Raw genomic sequence first — 18,822 nt, 5'->3', positions numbered from 1 at the left:
TCCTGGCTGACGAATTCAGAATTAAACATTTTATTGTTTCCATAGTCTATTATTTATACTCAAAACATCAACTATTAAAGTTTTACTGCATCAAGACCTCATGAAGATGGTTCGAACACCAATGTATTTGACAATAATCTATTTTATCTGTTCAAACCAGAAGAATATGCCTCTAATTTTTACAACTTTGACACACAAGAACAAAATACGCATCTATTAACCACAAAGAGTAACAATTATTAGCATTCTCAAAACAAAAAAAATCTATAACATATACATATTAGTATCACAATGTCTCCCCAAACTGTTTTTTTCCAGTTGTAAAAATATGCTCAATAATTTAAAGTGTTCTTAACATTCTTTATATATTTGAAACGTTTTAATACAGAAAACCAGAATTATGCTTCAATTTATAAAAATAAGACACACGAAAGCCACCAACACCAAAACACAGACACTCCTCAAAAAATCATGTCTGGACTATGTGATCAGAGAAGACAGCAAATTCTCAGGTAGAATGTGTATGACACAGTACAATTCAACAGGATATTGAGAGATTTTCATTTAAGTAAGATAAAAAGATACTCAATTTAACTTATCTTTTGTTCAAGCACAATTAGTTGTCAGATTAATTAGCAATAAAAGAATACTGTCAGTAATACTTTCAGTTATTTTAAAATATATGGTTTTCTTTCCACAGAAGAGAAGTGTCAAACTATACAGTTTGCCAAGAAGTGAAATAGTACACTAGGTACTAACACTGATTAATGGTTTCTGTTACACTGTGCAGAGTTCAGTTACCTTAGGAGATTTGAGTTCTCCTCGCCTCCAGTTAGTATCAATTCTGTGCTGTCTGATGTATGCACTTTTCCATGGACTGTGTATGAAACCTGGTTTTATTACTTTTCTTCTCTTGATGTGCAACGGTTCATCAATCCCTGAAGTGTTACAGGTCAAGAGTAAATTGCCTTCCCCAACAATAACAATTATACATTTTATAAAGTATTCCATCTTTCTCTCTGCTCAAAACCACTGAAATGTAAGACACTGTCCAATTTCTAATACTGTTATCACAGTTTATAGCAATAATGTAAAGTTTGCACTTTATATGGCATATTTTTATATTCACTATTTCATTTCTCAAAATGATTCTAAAAGATGCTGGCGAAGATGTGAGGAAATTGGAATGCTTGTGCAAATGGTGCAGCTGCTGTGGAAAATAGTCTGGTGGTTCCCCAAAACAAACACAGAATTAACATATGATCTAGCAATTCCATTTCTGGATACATAAGCAAAACAATTAAAGGCAGAGCCTTAAACAGTTATCTGTACACCTATGTTCACAGCAGGATGACTCATAATAACTAAAAGGTGCAAGCAATCCAAGGGCCCATCGACAGATGGATAAACAAAATGTAGCATTAGATACATATACACAATGGAATAAAGGAAATTCCGACACATGCTATGACATGGATGAACCTTGAAGACATTACACTAAGTGAAATAAGCTGATTACAAAAGGAAAAATATTGTATGATTTCACTTATATGAGGTAGCTAGAGTAGTCAAACTCATAGAGACAGAAAGTAAAAGGGTGGTTGCCAGAGGCTGTGGAGAGGAATAATGGGGAGTTATAACAGGGGGCATGGAGTTTCATGTGAGGAAGATGAAGTTCTGAACACAGATGATAGTGATAGTTGCAGAACAATGTGAATGTACTTAATGCCACTGAAATGTACATATAAAAATGGTTAAATTGATAAACTACATATATGTTATCACAATTTTAAAAAGATCATTAAAAAATGATTATATGGGAGAAGGGAAGGCAGAGATTAATCCCACTTTATGTATACAGATACTTAAGAAGGAAGATTTCACTGATTAATCCAAGTCCTACAGAGGTGAAAAGCAGGATGAGAAACCAAGTACCCTGGATCTTTACCTCAAACCTTTATTAACTGGACTAACCATCAATGCTTCCCACTTGACTATAACCACCATGAAGGGAATGATCACCTATAGAGTACCTGCATCATGCTCTATGATTCTTTCTAAAAAAAATTTGCTTCTGAGGCACATAATACTTTTATATTTTTTCAGAAATATTTTTCTGGATGTCTGCTGGGGAAAACAACAATAAAAACAACAAAACAGCTCTCCCAATACAAAGGATAACTATTCCTCTACTAAGGAAAAAAACAGGTTTCAAGAACATAAGCTCCATGACAGAAAGAGAACTTCAGTTCACTACTATATCCCCCACCTTGAAGAAATGTCTGGCTCATAGGAGGTGTTCAATAAACATTTATGAAAAGAATTAATTAATACTAAATATTTGGATATTTAATTGGAAATGTAATTTTGGGGTTTCCTTTAAATCATCCACATCTTGACTTTTTCATTGTTTATTAATTCTACTAGTGATAGGAAGCAAATCAGATATATTTGCTATTAGTTATATTGCTTGTTAAAGGGGTTAGCTGTAAGATTTGGCTCATTTCAATGTGTAGAATAATCTGTGGATTTTATTATAAGTAGGTGAATATTATTTTTATTTTTTCTACTTGTTTTCAGAATCACTCTGCTTTTCAAAGTATAAACATATTCTCTGTGCAATTTTGAACCTTACCCTCTTCTTTGCATTTCTCTCTCCAGAGAAGGTTGTCTTCAGCCAAAATTCTCCAATAGCGACATGTCTGAGCCGCTTGTAGCAGGTCTTTGGGTTCCAGGAATGAAAGCACATAGAGTGCCAACTAAGAAAAAAATGCATAGTATAATACCCATATTTAAATAAATATATATATTATATAAGTTAATTATTCTCCACAGGATGAGATACTTGATAAATATAATTCTGCACTCTGATTTTTAAAATTATGAAAGGCAGTAACTTCAGTCCTAACAAATATATACCAGATAAAAAACACACACACACCTTATGGTTTTTATGAACTTCACTCTACTCTTTACCTCTTCAGGGACTACTGATTAAAGCTCTCTGTCTCTGCTCTTGCCTTGCTCTGTGAGCCTCAACTTAATAATTCTTTTTTTAAAAAATGTTATTAGTTGTTTAACTTTGTTCTCTATCCTACTACAATGTAAATTCACTGAAGATAGGACCTAAATGCTTGCCTGACAGACAAGAAATAATTTTTATATATTCTGTGTGGTATGACTTCAGATCATTTCTGATTGATATATATCATAATTAACAGTCTTCAAATCAAAGTGTTTATTATCATAATGAACTTTTGAAACACTTACATCCTTGACTGTAAATGACAAAGGGGGACAATTATTAAACCATTCCATAGACATATAAAAGTAATTGAGTTCTAATTACTTTACATTACTTATAAGGATCTTCTTGATGGGCCACACAGAGTTGTATATTTGAGCTAACTCTTTGGTATACCACTGATTTAAAAATTTTGTTTATAATACTTGTAAACTATTAATTTTTTTCAGTGTGTCAGTTCAAATAAAGAGGAAAAATAAAGAGAAAAAAAAGGGGAATTATAGCCTCTGACTGTTTATTCAAATAGCCTCACATATCACATAAAATTTTAAATTATGATACAAGGAAAACCATTTAAATAGAGCAATTAAGTTCAGTTTTCACAAGAACTAAATGACAAGAACTAAAACAAAGTATCCATTAAAGGGTCAAGGGTCGTATAGGGAGTAAAAGCACAATTTTAATTATTTTTGATGCTAAATATAAATTATATAATATAAATTATGCTTTCCCAATGACTTTACATATATAAGAAGTTCATCATGGGCTGGTGTGGTGGCTCACTCCTGTAATACCAGAACTTTGGGAGGCCAAGGTGGGTGGATCACTTGAGGCCAGAAGTTCGACACCAGCTTGGCCAATGTGGTGAAACCCCATCTCTCCTAAAAATACAAAAATTTGCCAGGTGTGGTGGTGCACACTTATAATCCCAGCTACTCGGGAGGCTGAGGCACAAGAATCACTTGAATCCGGCAGGTGGAGGTTGCAGTGAGTCAAGATCACGTCGCTGCACTCCAGCCTGGGTGACAGAGTAAGATTCTGTCTCAACAACAACAGCAAAAACTTACCATTAATTACATATTTACTATGTATTTGTTGAATATTATATATTCAGTATACTCAGTAAATACTGTGTATACAAAATACTCCAACCAGCCGGTATTCAGTTTACTACTACTACTGATGAATGATAGTGAAAAACTTTTTGTGAAATAATTACTTTTGGTATATCAGAGAAGACCAGTATTATGCAGAGAAGCTGAGTCGTTTAAAATAAAAAGGTATAACTATATTCAACAATACTCACACATATGTAATCTCAATATTGTACTTAATGGATACTCCAAAAGCCACTTAATTTGGGAATTAGCAATCAATCAAAGCCTGAGCAAGTTCACTTTCTGTCAGTATAGCAGTAATGTGATGTTACCATTATTAGTCTGTGTGTAATTGTAATTTAACATAGAAGTTATCAGGCACAAAAATATTTGTGCAAAAGAGATGCTAATTAATGACCAAGATATTTATCTAAAAACAGAAAAAGTCTATTCTTTTCTTTGCTTTAGTTACCTAACTAAAGTAGAAATCAGGTAATATACAGAAATAGTCAATGGATCTTAAAGACTAGGAAACAACAAATCCAGAATAGCTTAGATTTCAAAAGTATATCCCCAAATCACCAGGTAAAATTTCCAGCATTAATAGCGATTATGAGATCATCTAGTCCAGTGCATTAAAGAGAAACATAAAGAAATACTAAGGCGCTAAAGAAAGTTGAAGTGCTAACTCTATAGGTTACTGGCACACCTTCCTTAAAAGTAGTGAAGACCCTAACTCAACCAAGAACTTCAACTTATTAAATGTTTGCCTGTTTACATCTAGCCAGTTCCATCAAAACATCTAAGCAATACACAAAATACACAAAGCAAAACAAAAAAAATACAAATTAAAAAATCAGAAAAGAAGGTTAAACTAGAGAAAAAGTAGAGCACAAATATGCTGTCAACAAGGTATGTCTTACAAGGTTTTGAATTAAACTGCCAGGCCAAAAAGAAAATAGCAATTAGTTGCATGATTCTTACTATGTATTATGAGGGAGTATACCAGTTCCCTCAAAGGAAGCAAGGTTTTGTCATGTAGGGCTCTGAAATGGACTGAATGTCTATATTCCCTCAAATTCATGTTGAAATCCTAACCCTCAATGTAGGAAGTGAGGTGGTTGGAAAATAATTAGGTCACGAGGTTGGAGTCCTCATGAATGGAATTAGTACTCTCATAAAAGGGACATCCGCCCCTATGCCCACCCCCACCCCCCAAAAAAATTAACCAAGTGTGGTGGCACATGCCTGTAGTCCTAGCTACTCAAGAGGCTAAGGTAGGAGAATCGTTTGAGCCTAGGAGTTTGAGGCTGCAGTGAGCTATGATCATTCTGCTGCACCCTAGCCTGGGCAACAGAGTGAGACTCTGTCTGTCCCACCACTATGGTAGGGAGTTACGGGTTTCTTATAGCCAAGTCATGCAGTTAATGCAGTTTTCTATTCATTTGTTTTAAAGGTAAAACCCAGATAAGTATTTCTTCCTAAAGACCACTTCTGCCAGAGAAAAGCTCTTGAATTGAAACCTATTTCAGATAATTATCTTTTCCTTGTCCAACTCTGTAAGAATTGCTATTTTTTATTTTTCTTTATAACCTATATAAAAGACAACCATGTTGTACATAGAAGGTAGCCAGTATTTTCCCAGATTTGCTGTATTTCAGTGGATTAAACTAGTCAAGGAAAAAAAATTTTTTTTTAATGTTGGCTAATCCTCTATTAAGAATTTTGGGTTTTGCTCTAGATCACCTACTCTAAGATTATGATTTTCCTGGTATTCACTTATAAAATAAAGACAATGTTATTCATCACAACCCTCCCATGTGAAACTAGTGAGACTTTTGTCAAGCTTTTTGAGATTAGTAAGTAAATGTTTGTAAATAGTTTTGATATGTCCAAAGGAATTATAAGAAAAATAAGTCCATTTCCTGACAAGAAGGTAATAATGTTTTAAATAATAATACTTTGTTTCTGAGAAGATAATATTTTCTATACCATTATTTATCCACATAGACAAGCATTTTTCAAAACAGGAAATGTTTTTCCTGGTAGTTGAAAACAAGAGGGAAACACAGATGATATGCTAAACCAAGGCTCTCCCTTAGTCTCCTATCTAATTTCACTTCTTTTTCCCCAGGCAATCCTTAAAAGAACACTTAAACCGAAAGAATCTTTATTGGATTTACCCTGGTTATTGATTATTTGTTTTTAATTCTTAGATTTTTCAAAATACTTTCATATTCTGATCTTAAACCACATTTTGCGTGTTAAGAAGTTATTATGGAAATTCAAATAAAGCAAAACAAACCAAAAACCTCACCATTATTAGAAATAAGAGAAAAAAATGAAATGAGAAAGTCTGCCTTTTAACCAAAATGATACCCTCTAAAATACGGAGGATATCACTAAGAAAACTACGGAGAATATATCAAAGGTGAAGAAAATCACTTTCAGTCAAATACTTATGTAAGTGTTTCCCATTATTAATGCCCTTCTGGAAGCAAAGAGAGCTGCTGTCACTTTCATAAGCTAAATCTATTCAAAGGATTCAGTTTTAGAACGAGTTAGCAAAACTAAAAATTTTCTTCTGGGCCAACGTCATTTTTAAAAAGCACTCAGTAGAAAACGCATTTCAGGAAGAAGAGATTTTCTATACTTTGCTCTTTGCTGGTTCCATGCATTAAATATGACACAACTATTGTATTCATATCCAACATGCAATTCTAATTGGGACTACCTTTAATATCATTAGGATATTTAGAATGATAATCTTAAAAAATGACTCCGTTTCTGTTCAAATTTGAAGTTTCAGGATAATTTGAAATGGTATATTAGTATTTTATATTGTATTCTTAGCTGATATATAACTAGTGGCATACACATATGACTTACGAAAATATAAATCATGGTGATGCTGATTATTTAATGTTATATTATTTCTGTTCACTGACAAAATAAAATTACTAGGTCTATAATATCAATAAAGGAACTGTATCTAAACTATGCCTTATTTATAATTATGAATGCCCATATAATAGTTATGAATGCCCATATAATCAGTCTATAATAGTTTCAGCTTACATAAAAATATAAAAAGAAATAGGCATAAGAAGTGCTTTTAGCATATAATTAGTATGGGATATCTGTATTTGCGTAATGGAGATGGGGAGGAGAATGATTAGAAAAATATACACACGTGAAATTATAATATTTGTATTTAAAATAATTACACGATGTAAGTACCAGAGAAAAACTATTGGTCTTGAAGGGACTTAAGATATACAATAAAATAAGAGAAAAAATATTGCTATTTTAATAAGGTCAGAATTTTTAAAAATCTACTATAATGAATATACCAAGATAACTAAAGGCTGGGCTTCAAATAACCCTGCAAAAAAATATTGGTAAATAAATAATCAAATTAGTGAAACTCAATAGTTACTCTCATATATATGACTTATTCAAGTAGTGGAAAAGAGTTACTTAGTCCCTATGCATACTTTAATCTGACAATTACATTATTAAGTCATGGCAATGTATCAATTTACAGCCCTCTTTATTACTAATTAAGAGTGTCAAACTGACAATACTGAATACAATAATTAGCATGACAATGTTTAAAGGTGGTAGCTGTTGAGTTATATATTCAAATAACACCCAATGAAGAATGTAATTGATAATCTTTACCTCTTTAGGGAGCAATGAAATGAAGTCTCGTTGAAACTGGGGTTCTATCACTTGCATCATATGTTTTACTTGTGTTGGTTCACAACTATCAATGAGTTCATCTAAAGCAAGCAATTTCTCTGGTCCGCTCCAGCTCTATCAAAGAGAATTAGAAATTTTTATTGTGTTAAGAGATGTCCCAAATTATAGGCTTATAAAGGAAAACTCACATCTACACACAAACATAGTTGAACAAGGTAGAATTGTATAAAAAGTGGCTCCTTACAGTGACATTTTTTCCACAAGGCATTGAAGAATGCATTTAATATCATCGCTTACCAACCACTTTCATTTTGTAAAAGGTTTAAAAAAAAATCATGTTTGACAGAAAAATAGTTTTTCATTACATTATTATAATAGTTATATGTTCATCTACCACCAAGTCACTAATTGAGAAGCCAAAATTTTATTCCAGAAACATCATTTTGGGTTACTGAGTAAATAATAGAAAATTTTGACAATTTTGAGCACCATAAAATTAGACGGTTTTAATAAGGCATCATCTGAAAGGAGACGAGCAACATCATTCAGAGAAAAATCAGTAACTGGATATATTACACATTTGACAAGTGTCTTCCACAAATTAAACAGGCTTTGATTTGTTATATGAAAACAAATACACAATAGAAAATTGAATAAACAATAAAAACAATAAACAATAGAAAATAGTAGCTGATAGTGGTAAAATTAGAATATAAACAAAGGCCAAAAGCGGGTAAGAAAGAGATACACTATAAAAACACAAAAACACACAATTATGCTTCAGAAATAAGAGTTCCTTTAAATGACATCAGGGGATCATCTTAAAACATTATTATTTTCCCCCCAGTGAAGAACACCTGCACAGAAAAGCCATGGTTCTTAAAAGGAAAAACTAAAATGCCATGTGAATAATTCAAAATGTTACAATTTCACACATTTAATTAACCTCATAATACTTAAATGAAAGCACATTCTTAAGCAGGCCTTTCTTTCTGCAAGTCTATACTGATTTAAGTACCATTGTAAGAATTATTGTGTCCACTTCAGAAGTGGGTGAATACAGAATAGGTGAAGTTTTCAGCTAAAAAGTTCTGGATTTTGCCATTCCATTTCTTGTCCAAACAAGAAAACTTGATCCAAGACATGAAATATGTAATAACTGACAAGAGATACACTAAGGATATGAGGAGCTGTATTGGGAATACTTTTTATTTACCTCTGTGGAATCTACAATGAACTTCTTCTCATCTTTCTTATCATAAAGTATGTGTTAAATTGGCAATACCATAAAACATTTCAATGGTATTTATTTCCACAGTATATTCCATATTACCACCTAATGTTAAGGAAATACAGGTTCCAACCAGTTGTGTCCCTTCCTTTTGCTTCTACAAATACATGTATCCAGAACATTCACCCTGAGTCTTACTTTGTACCTTTTTTGGTCAGGGGGAGGACTTATTATACATAGAAATGTAAAATACTCATAAACATGTATATGTATACACGTGACCAATTAAAAGCAGTTAATTTGAAGTTTAATTATCTTGTTTGGTTTCTCTCACATAACTTCAAATACTGGTTTAAACTTACCTCTTTGACATAACTTATAGTGATCAATCTCCACTCATGTCTCTCCATTTGGTATCAACAGAACAAACTCATTAATTTATTGATTCACATCCCTCACAGGATTTGAGGTGGGTTTTGATAAAATGCTATTCCTCTCCATCTACATCACAGACAACGCATGGACACTAGTATAAGGACATGCTCATTTTGAGTGATGGATAACTATGCTGACTTGATTAAAATGTAGCTTTAGGCCAGGTGCGTAGGCTCATGCCCGTAATCCCAGCAGTTCTGGGAGGCAGAGGCAGGAGGATCACTGGAGCTCAGGAATTTGAGACCAGCCTGGCAACATAATGAGACCATGTCTCCATAAAAAAATAAGAAATCAGCCAGGCATGGTGGAATGCGCCTGTAGTCCCACCTATTTGGGGGGCTGTGGCAGGAGGTCAAGTCTGCAATGAGCTATGATCACGCTACTGCACTCCAGCCTGGGTGACAGGGTGAGACTTTGTCTCAAAAAAAAAAGCTAATATATGAGACATATCTTTTATCAAGGCTTTTGGAGGATAGGGTGTAGAATTAAAGAAGACAGGACAGATGAACAGATGATAAACATCTAATTCAGACCTTAGCTAAGTATCTGAAACTGTGTCAGAAGTTTCCATATATTTAAGAAAAAGTACATGGAAAAAAATCATGCCTGTATAACAAAATAGATCTAAGACTCTAAACAATATTTGAAATGATGCATTTTTATTTTAAATAATCTGTAATAAGAATCAAAGACAATTAAAAATGTCTCAATTTAAATTATATATACACTCACTAGATGTTACTTCGTGTTATTTTATTAAAAAGTATACCACTGATAAAGATGAGTAGCATAAGAAAATAAGACTGTTTCCACTGACCATACATATTCAACAGTTCTATTGGTTAAAATCACATCTCTTTGGTGATTCTAAACAAAGATCTGGACCATAAAAACAGCTTTCCTCTCTCCAGCCTGGAGTCCTTCCTGAACTTCAGACCTATGTATGTTGTTGCTTTTTCAACATCTATTTTTGGGTATGTAATTGAAACTTAACATGTCTATGATCTTTCCCTCCAAATCTATACTTCCACAGTCTTCCTCATTTCAGTAAAATAAACTCTATTTTACCAGTTACTCAGGCCAAGAAGTCTTTGGTCATTCCTGACTCCTCCCTCTCTTTTACCATCAGACAGGTTTGATCCAAATGAACTCATAGCCTTAAACTTTAAAATATATCCACAATCTGACTATTACTACACTGGATTGAGCTACCAGTATGTCTCACCTACATTACTCCTGTAACTCCCTAAGTGGTCTTCCAGTTTTCTACCTTTGCCTCTTTGTTCTATTCTCCACACTGTACTCGGTGCTACTGTTAAAGTCTTAACCTTCTTAAAACCTAATGGCTTTTCATTTCACCCAAAGTAGAAATCAGTCCTTAGGGTGGCCTACAACATACCAATTTCCCATTACTTTTCCTCTTATTTACTCTGCTCTGCCATACACACTCTTTCTGTGCTGTAAACACTCCAGGCACACTCAGTTTCACAACATCTTTCCTTGCTGTTCCTTGGAACATTGTTTCCCTAGATACCCACATGCCTTGCTTCCTTATTTCCTTCCCTGAGCAACCTTTCTAAAATTGTAACCAGTTCCAAACCCATCCACCTCATCCCCTTCTGACTAGAATGCAGGTTTCATGAAAAAGGGTTTTTTGTCTGTTTTTTTCACTATTGCATACCACGCCCAAGTAGGGCCTCGCACAGAAAAGGTGCTTAATAAATATTTATTGAATAAATAAATGAGTCCCAAAAGAATCAGGAAATACTATCTCTAGATTAATGCTGTCATCTCAATTTTATCTCTAGAGAGTGTTTCTATTCTTTGTATTTGATGGTATCACTAGGACTTGCTTGCTGATTCTGGCTCCAAGAGTGGTTTCAAATTTTGTATATATACAATTAAGCAGCAAGGGACATATACATTAACATGAAACCCTTGCAGCTAATGACTACATGTGTGTATATGAAGTAACCTACAGCAACCATTAACGAAGAATAGTTGAGAGAGAACTGAACTGGGGATCAGGAAATAATTTTAGGAGATAACTGTCATTATAATTAGGTTACAATTTAACCTCTTCAGGCCTTAGTTTATCTGCAAAAGCAAAGTGTTGGATAACTCTTTTAATTATTATTTTACTGCTACTTGAGAAGTGGTTCTCGGAAAAGAGGAAAAAAAAAAAAGTACTTCCTTTGGCCTTTCATGTAGTCTTGTTGGAACATATTGAAGGGGAGAGGAAAAACATCCCAGGTTCAGAAGTAAATTTTAATTTGAGGACAAAATTGCAAATGCAAATTTGAAAATTCCCCATGGAAGTGGTATTTTATTTCAGGTAAATTAGAGCATAGAGGTAGTAGAGAAGAGTAGAAGGAGCACTGAACTGCAATCAAGAGCCTGGGCTTCACCAGGAAACTCACTGTAGAACCACAGGGAAGTCTCTTAATGAGTCTGAGTCTCAGAAAACCCACCTACACAGCGAGAGGCTTGGTCCAGGCCAGTGGTTCCCAAATGCTGATCAAGGATAACAAGAATTACTGAGTTCTAAGACTCAACAGCAGAGAGTCTGATTCAGTGGCTGAAGACATTTTATTTTTTAAACAAACAGCTCATCCAGTGTTGATGTAGATGATCCAAAGCAGCACTTGTGAACCACTGGTCTGGATGATCTTTAGTGTCCCAATTAGATAGACTGTTTTATGACCTTGGGTAGTACTGCACCTGAATTTCATGTGGTAAAGAATTCACTTCTCTAGCACCTCTAGCACATGGTTATCCAGGCTGTTTGAACAGTTCCAGGATTCGAGTAACTTATCTCCCATTCTACTGTGGGCCAGTTTTAATTGTTAAGTTTAACTTAATGCCAAAATCTGACTCAAAGAACATGATTCAGGTTTCACTTTCTGAAGAAACCAAGAATGAGTCTTTTCCTACTTTTATACAAAAGTCATTAATATATTAAAAACAGACATCACATGTTCCCTTAGTCTTCTCTATACATGACTTTCTTCAAGTCCTTCACATAAAACAAGGTTTTTAAATCACTGTGTCCCAAGTACAATTTCAAAGTAATAATAAATTCAATTTTTGGCACCATCCTGTGGGTTTTAATTTTTTGTTGAGTAGCGAATAAGATGTAAATAAAGTAGGTTTGAGAACATGTACAGTTTCTAAGTGTTCCCATGAAACCTAATTAAATCTTTCAATGGAGAAATTTTTCCTCCATTTTTAATATCAAAACACATGTATTTTATACTTACCATTTAAAAATATTTTTAGTATAACATCTTTTCAAAGTACATAAATAGCTTAATTCAAATATGCTTTAATTAAAATAATGCAAAGCTAATGACATCTATGTAAGGTTAAAGTTCTTCCATATCACTTTATCTTTGATCCTCACACCAACACTGTGAAACCAGTGTTAACGGTCCCTTTTTAGATCGAGAAAATTTCTGAGGTCCACTAAGATTATTTCTTGACCAAGGGAAGAAACTAATATTTGTTGAGTCTCCAATATATTTCCAAGTATAACTTTAAGCAGATGTACATGTTTTCTCCCCTTTGACAACTTTTTAATGTTATGTGTTTTATAGAGTGTGAAAATAAAGGCAAGACTGGTTATATATTAATGAAGTTATTGTTTTTAAGAGACAATGTCAAAATTTGAACTAAGAAGTTGTCCTTCTAAGTCATTTGTGCTATTCTCAAGATGCTTCTGAATACAAATTTCAATATAAAATAATGTTCATGTAATTAGTCTGAAAATTTTAAGTGAAAAACCATTTATTAGCACCTGAATGATATAAACAAGCCAAACAAATGACCAACTTCGCTTCCCTAAATTAATCTGAAGCATCAATCTGACTGCCATACAAAGTGGATCAATGGCTACTGAAAATTCAAATGGTATAAAATTTCTATTTTTTTTTTGGTTTTTGTCTTTAATTTGCACTTCTATTTTCCAGTGGCATTCTGTTTCAGTCCTCTTTTATGCAAAATGGAATATCATTTGTTCACACTCAATTTATAAACAGAGTACAGACTACTCTGTCAGAATTGATGGAGCTGGACCAAAACAATGCTGTATCACTGCCTTAGGAGCAATAGCAGAACAGTAAGGGGACAAGCTCTCCCATACTGCTTATTATGCAACAGAAAAGTCATCATGAAATGCCCCCAAAGCATATTTGTAGAAATCATGCCAGTTTAATTATCCCTCAACTCTCTCACATAGGTCAACTCATGACTTCCCCACTTTATTATGAAATTATATCTCTACAAGTTAGACATTAAAGCACTGTAAGCCTTTAGGCAAGTGAATCATTTCTAGTTACTCTGGGACCAGCCCTGAAAATAAAGGGCAGTGTACAACAATGAGGCCTTGGGTGTGTCAGAGACAGACATGGTACTCAAAAGATGAAGGTCCTGATCTACCTGTCTAGTTGACCTTTTGTTGCTACAGATTTCTTTGCTACAGAATATTTATCTGAAAAAAAAAAAAAATTAAAATACTATACCTGTAGGGTAATTCCACATGCTATTCCTGTTAACTAAGAACAAGGTTTTTTCACTGTACCTACTTCTTTCACAGGACCAAAAGCTAGTCTAACATTCTTTAGCTTATTGAATAAAGTTTGTTTTTTTTTTAAATATTAACATTTCTGAAATTGGAATGCATCTTAAAAAAATCTATGGTGTCTCCGATTTGATGAAATACGGTATGTGGTAACATTTGGACATTTCATTTAAAAAGCATGAACTAGCTAAACAAGCAAACGGTGTACAATGAACTCTCTAAAATACCCTGACTAAAATAAAGCTGAAATGCCTCTTCCTATTAGAGAGTCCCCTTAAAATTGAGAAATATCCTAGATAGTAAGCAAAGAATATTCAAGTATTCCAAAACGTTGGAAAAAACGATCCCTACCACAGAAAAAGTAAATCTTACTCTGAACTACCTTCTGATGAGAAATAAGCCTTTTCATACAAAATAAGCATTTTGGAGGTTTTCTACAGTGATGATAAAACTATTGCTAATAGTGTAATTTTCAATCATGTTAGTATTTTCTTATAAAAATATTAAATCAGTGAAATCATGTGATATGAAATCAGAATGATATATGCTGTTCGCACTATATGCATGTGCTAGCATGGCAACACACAACCATATTCCTACCTCTTTGGCTTAATCAGAGATCATAAAAATATTTAAATTTTTTTTAAGGCTATATAAGTGTCTGAGTTTTATTTTCACCTCTTATTGATGGAAAGATTTCCTTTTAAAAGGATGGGACAAAATTAAAAATTCAGAATTCTGAGGGCATGCATAGGAAAAAATAAAAATTAATTAACATTTTACAAACCATCATGAACCAGAGGCAAAATAACTCAGAGGGGTGCGGTAGGAATAATCCTTGGGGAAAAGGTAAGTTTAATCAACAAATGACTATGAAAATGAAAACTTAAAAAAATTCTTTGTAATTGCAGTGGCTTATAACATTTTAATAACAATAAAGTATAATTTTCATTCCTCTAACCCAGATTCTTTAGTACCATTGACATTCTGGGCTGGATAATTCTTTGGCATGGAGATCGTCCTTTATATTCCCTCTACTTACTAGATACCAGCAGTGTCCTGTGCCCTCATCCCCTCAGTTACAAAAATGAAAAATGTCTTGAGACACTTTTGTCTCAACCAGGGGAAAAACTAATCCTTGTTGAGAGCAAGGCTCAAATCTTTCAGTTACCAACCAAAAAAAGGTTATCCTAGTTTTTCAGAAATCACCTGAAGGGTAGAAAATAATTTAAAAAATCCATTTAAAAGCAATAGTGCTCCAAGTTACTTTTCTAGCTACAGAAGAAAAAAATAGACACATTTATCTCATATTCATCTAGGTGTTTAAAATATTAGGGTTTACAAAGTGAACACTTTAAAATCTGAAACACTAAAAGTCAAATAAAGTATCATCTTTATCAACCATTATTCCCTTATGCATTGATTAAATACCTAACCATTCATGCAGCCAGAGGTAGGGTAGTAGATTCATTTTACATTAGTATGGAGGCTAATATCATATCTTCACTTTACATAATTTATATTATTTATTTACAACGAATGAGTACTTAATCCTTGCCATGTATTTTGCTAAACACTTGATTTATATGCATTATCTTACTGGAAGAAGAGATAAATCAATGTAATATCACTATCTTAGGTTATAAAATTCATAATATTCAGGGTTTGGTTGTAACCAATCTTCCCTGTAAATGTCCAAAAAATATAAATACTATTAAAATATAGTAATCAGGATTCAAGTACGGTAAGCCATATACAAGCATGGCACTGAAGAAAAGAAGCTGTATTAACTCTAGCTAGCATGGTTCTTAAATTACTCTTAAATGCCTAACTTACAAGCAATGCAGTTTAGAAAACTAGACAACCCAGAAATTCAAACAAAGGAGAAGAGGAAGGTCGGTCTTATTATTTAAAAAGCAATTAAAAAAAAAATGTCAGTGCACAGTTACACAAATAAGTATTGGACTTCCTCAATTATGACACTCAAAAATTGAGTTCCCTTGTTTTTAATAGCATTTTAAAATTGAAATATACATCACATAACATTCACCATTTTAAAGTATACTTCAGTGCTTCCCAGTATATTCACTCTGTTGTGCAACCATCGCCACTATCTAATTCCAGAACATTCCATCACCCCAAAATGAAAATCTGTACCTATTGGCAGTTAGTCCTTCTCCTCCCCCCATTGCCAGGCAACCATTAATCTACCTTCTGTCTCTGTGGATTTGCCTATTCTGGACATTTTATATAAAGAGAATCAACATGTGGTCTTTTGTGTTTGGCTTCTTTCACTTGGCAGAATGATTTCAAGGTTCATCCATAGTATAGTATGTAAAAGTGCTTCCTTCTTTTTTTATGGATGATTAATCCCTTATTTTGCAGCAATTAAGTGAGGCATCTCAAGTACTATGTTCAGATATGTCACCTGAAACATTTTCAGCCATTCCTGGAGGCCTGTAGGTGGCTGGACAGATGTAATTCGGCGTCGTTGTTGCCCTTGGCCATTGGCTGCTCTGAGGTCCCCAAAAGTTGTTGGTGTTGCTGAACATGGTACAAGCCCAGTGGTACTACAAAAAAAAAAAAAAAAAGGAGAGGAAGGAAAAAAGGAAAAAAGCAAGAGTGAAAGCAAAAATAGATGCTTATTAATAATAGATTCTAGTACAAAGAATGATGATCTGGCATATTTCAATCATCAATTCAGTTAATTACATTTCTTCCCAGAGATCACAGGTAAACAAAACCTATTTGCGGTTCTTACAGTAAGTTTCCTCCCTCCTACGTAACACCTGCTATTATCGCAGAAATGCTAATTGCAACCAAATAACAGAATCTCCATGACAAAACTGCAAGTTGTTAATATATACAAATAATGTTAAAATATTTCCTTAGAACATACAAGTCCCACTTCTTCTATGACTGGTCTTCAGTGACATAAATAAAAGTTTAAATTTTCTTTATACAAAGGGTTGTGATACTTTATTAATGCTTTAAAAAACTCATACATAGAAATACTATGTTCAAATGTTTTGAATTTCAAGAATCACATTATTCCTTAAGTTTGCCCCAGATGCCTATAATATTTCCAATTTTTTTATTGCTATTTATAAAGCTTGGTCTGAATAGTTGACAGAACTCAGTCTTGATTAGAAATACGTTTATTCAAAACAGGTATTAAGAACTTATATACAAAACTAAGTAAGATCATCTAAACATTTTTATACAGTAATTTACATTTTGAGATTTAACAGTCTCAAACAAACTTGAAATTCAATTCTGCCACCAGTAAAATGAGGATGACTAGATGATCTCTCTAAAATTGTCTAACTACCCTAAAAATGATCAATTAACAGCAGAAAGAATATAGATATATAACTATATTATAAATGTATTAAAGTTTCCTTTCTAATTTCTGCATGTAATTAAACTAAACTCAAGGTAATTATTGGGTATCCATTTTAAAGACCTTGGAAAAAAAGCAGCAGGAAGGTCTGTTTTAACGAAATTATATTTGAAAAGAAATTCTCACTCAATTCATTGAGCTATGTTGATTATTTTAAATTCAAAGAACACTTACAAATTGCATCATAACAGTTAACAATCAAACTCTGATAAATTACTAATGAAACAACTCCTCCAGCTTTTTTTCTATCCAGCATTATTTTGTTAAAAAAATGTATCTCAAGCACCAGATTTTACAGAAAAGTCTTATCTACCCCCTTTAAATCCTCTAATAGTATAAATCGAAGACAATCTTTAACATTCAACAATTAAATCTATCTTTCAAATTCAAAGGTAAGTTCTATTTTCTTTTTCTCCAAAATAGGATGTGTTTATAACAAATTTTTTATGGAAAAATCATAGTTTTATCTTATTAGCAAATGTCAAAAATATGACAAAATATCAAATATATATCTTCCTAACCAAGAGTCAACAAAAAAACATGGAAATAAATATGCTGTTTGGTCTAATTTTGCTTTAATAAAATTATGTATTAACAGGCTAAAAATAAAACCTGTGCCTTTTCAGTTGCTTTGTCAATATAAAAAGTGAGCAACAAAAAACAAATTTTACTAAAATGTGCTCCGTAATAAATATTCAGCACTCATTTATTCTAAGTCGCCTTAAAAACAAGTGAACAATGTAATACCTTTGTCCATGTATCAGCCATATTAATCGAAGACTGATACATTTAAAAAATAGCATTAACAGTTTAACATTAAATGCAAATTTCTCATCCAAGAAATACTTTATCATGACTAGAAGGGAAAAGCAAAATGAAGTGAATAGTTTCACTTGTCTCTCTATCCCTCCACACCCTCTGGTGGAAGTGCCAAAACACAGTAAAACTGTCAAAAGGCAAAGACTAACAGGAAGGGGGACAGTTAACATAAAAAAAAATCACACAGAAAAGCAGCTCCTGAATAAGAGATAGCTTCATTTTTCTCTTCTGTATTATCTCTTCACTTTTTGAATGTAAGACTATTCCAATTATTATGATTTTCAAATTTCATAAAAGAGCATTTGAAATAAATATTTTTACAGCTGAAATAAAAACAAGCTATTTTTCTGTAAGAGACACAATCTGTAACAATGTTCAATAAAAAATTGCATCTGAGCAATGTTAATTGTATTGCATCTTATAGAACAAAAATAACTAAATCGAAATATTTTGAGAGAAAGGAAGAAACGTCATAACCATAAAGTTCTTGTGGTTTCTACTGTTAAGTTTCAATCACTTATTTTAAAA

General features: G+C 33.0%; 1 protein-coding gene across 7 annotated transcripts in view; it reads right to left on the bottom strand.

Annotated features, from left to right (window-relative positions):
• The window catches only part of FBXW7 (F-box and WD repeat domain containing 7), a 209,928-nt gene that overhangs the window by 8,577 nt on the left and 182,529 nt on the right, over positions 1-18,822 (bottom strand). For all 7 annotated transcript variants that reach the window (XM_031664221.1, XM_009207702.4, XM_017959130.3 and 4 more), the window contains 4 exons: positions 16,501-16,642; positions 7,807-7,941; positions 2,636-2,759; positions 802-938 (listed from right to left, as the gene is read on the bottom strand). In XM_031664221.1, the coding sequence (XP_031520081.1) occupies positions 802-938; positions 2,636-2,759; positions 7,807-7,941; positions 16,501-16,642 (538 nt within the window). The remainder of the gene's footprint in view (positions 1-801; positions 939-2,635; positions 2,760-7,806; positions 7,942-16,500; positions 16,643-18,822) is intronic.

This window comes from Papio anubis, chromosome 3 (genome assembly GCF_008728515.1).
Source record: "Papio anubis isolate 15944 chromosome 3, Panubis1.0, whole genome shotgun sequence".
NCBI classification, from domain to species: Eukaryota; Metazoa; Chordata; class Mammalia; order Primates; family Cercopithecidae; genus Papio; species Papio anubis.
The sequence above is the reverse complement of the archived record's forward strand: the minus strand, read 5'-3'. Positions and strand labels throughout refer to the sequence as shown.